Raw genomic sequence first — 1933 nt, 5'->3', positions numbered from 1 at the left:
ATGAAAAGGAAATGATGTTTATGATTTTCCATGATTTTAAGCTAATCGCTCAACTCGACGAAATAATGAACGTGCATCACCTGCTTGACCTTTTAAATCTCTACAGTTAAATTATAAAAGAAAACTAGAAAAGAAAAAGGAAGGCGGTATGAATATGCATATTCCCGGTAACAACCACTTCTGTAGCAGTCAAAGACGTCCTTTGAACACATGTACCCTATCTACGAACCGACCCCAATAAATTCTTCACTTTGCCTCATTTTTTCATTATCTTCTCTTAAACAATTATAAAAACCGATCGACTCTCTCGATCTAAAGCACGCACGTGTGCCTGAGTTTTCTTACAAATATCGTTTTAAAGACAAAAGATTGATCGAGGATATGCGATTGATTCGTGTTTGTAGTGAGGAAGCGATTGAACTCGGGAGACAAGTGGCAAGCGGGACGTGTCCTTATTGTCAAGGTAAAGTGGAAGCAGTGGATACGGAGAGCAAATGGAGATTTTGCTGCATCCCCATTTCGTATATCAGCAAACGCAAGTACTTCTGCACTTTGTGTTCTCGACGTTTGGTTTTGTATGATTATGATTAGCCACGTACGTAGTGTCCTCATGAGGTGTCAATTGAATTGATTTTAATGTATATCTGTGAGCAAATAGTGTTTGTAGTTGAGCGATTTGATAAGATACGATACGATTTTTGTATATAAAACTATAAAAATATAGATACCGTTGGTGTTGATGTTTACATCATTGTTTACGTGTCATTGGCAAGAGGTTCAACTAATCATAGCTGATAATGGAATAGTAAAAGTGAAATGTGCCGTGTTAACATTATTAAGCTTTGACTTTCAAACTAAGAAAAAAAGCAACATGTATCATCGAAGGCTGGCTTTCAAACTATGAGAAAAAAAAAAGATTCATTTGTTGAAATCTTTGTCCCCAAGCCGAATTATTGTTGTATTGTTTATCCCTCCCCCACGATGTGTTAAGTTAGAACCATTAACCTGAGGGTAAAGTGATATTTTCCCGCGTCCCCTTTGTTACTGGTTTGTTCCCTAATGCATCTCATGCATACATTTGAATATTTGATGATTTGGAGTATGCATCACATGCATAGCCTTGATTATTTGTTTTTCCGACGTTTTCTAAAAGCATACCAAATTATAGAATCCGAGTGCTATCTTTACAAGTAATTATTAACGAAAACGCGTACTCAAATAGCATACACAAGACACTATCTATCATAAATTTAGAATTGATGGTAAAAATGATTTCATTTTAAACTAAACTAACTAAAACACGTACTCAATAGCCTCTCTTTCTATTTTCCATCACTCGAACATCTGGAAATTTTCAGCATTTCCACTTCAACATCTGGACAACAAAACATGCGAATTCAGTTCATATAGAGCACTACTTGACTAAAAATACATAAAATGCAATTTTTTAGTTTTACACACAGTTCGATATATTTAATACATTTTACGCTAAATAATCATTTAGAATGTAAAATCCATGGTTAAAAATGAGTTTCTTTAAACTATTTAATAATCGAAAAATAAGCACTAAACACATCCTAAACTTTAAACATTAATTACTCGTCCTTAGCAATAAAAAAAATTAAGCAATAAATTATAAAAATAATTTCTAGGGACAATCTTCACATCGAACAAAATAGATTTGATTAAGCACGTATAGTTTTAACACATACAAAATAGCATCATCTTTAGCAAAAATACCTAAAATGATATTTTTTTAGAGAACTATTTGATTTACGTCCTTTTTTTTAAGATTTAAGGAAGGCATGCTTATGGATTTAATGCTTACAGGCAAAGTGGGAGGAGATTAAACTTCACCCTTATTCTCATCCCATATTTCCATCCCACATCGCTTTTAAACAAAAGTCACTCTTCACCATTGTTATATAAATGA

At 33.4% G+C, this 1933-nt stretch overlaps 1 protein-coding gene across 1 annotated transcript; it reads left to right on the top strand.

Annotated features, from left to right (window-relative positions):
* Positions 1-260: 260 nt before the first annotated feature.
* On the top strand, positions 261-746 carry LOC145100080 (uncharacterized). Its single transcript, XM_079037484.1, has one exon. The coding sequence runs from the start codon at positions 382-384 to the stop codon at positions 589-591; it is 210 nt and encodes a 69-aa protein (XP_078893610.1). The 5' UTR covers positions 261-381; the 3' UTR covers positions 592-746.
* The last annotated feature ends 1187 nt before the right edge of the window (positions 747-1933 follow it).

The sequence above is a fragment of the Lactuca serriola genome, chromosome 4 (assembly GCF_051521515.1).
Source record: "Lactuca serriola cultivar US96UC23 chromosome 4, Lser_US96UC23_V15, whole genome shotgun sequence".
NCBI lineage: Eukaryota > Viridiplantae > Streptophyta > Magnoliopsida > Asterales > Asteraceae > Lactuca > Lactuca serriola.
This window is presented reverse-complemented; position numbering and strand designations above follow the sequence as displayed.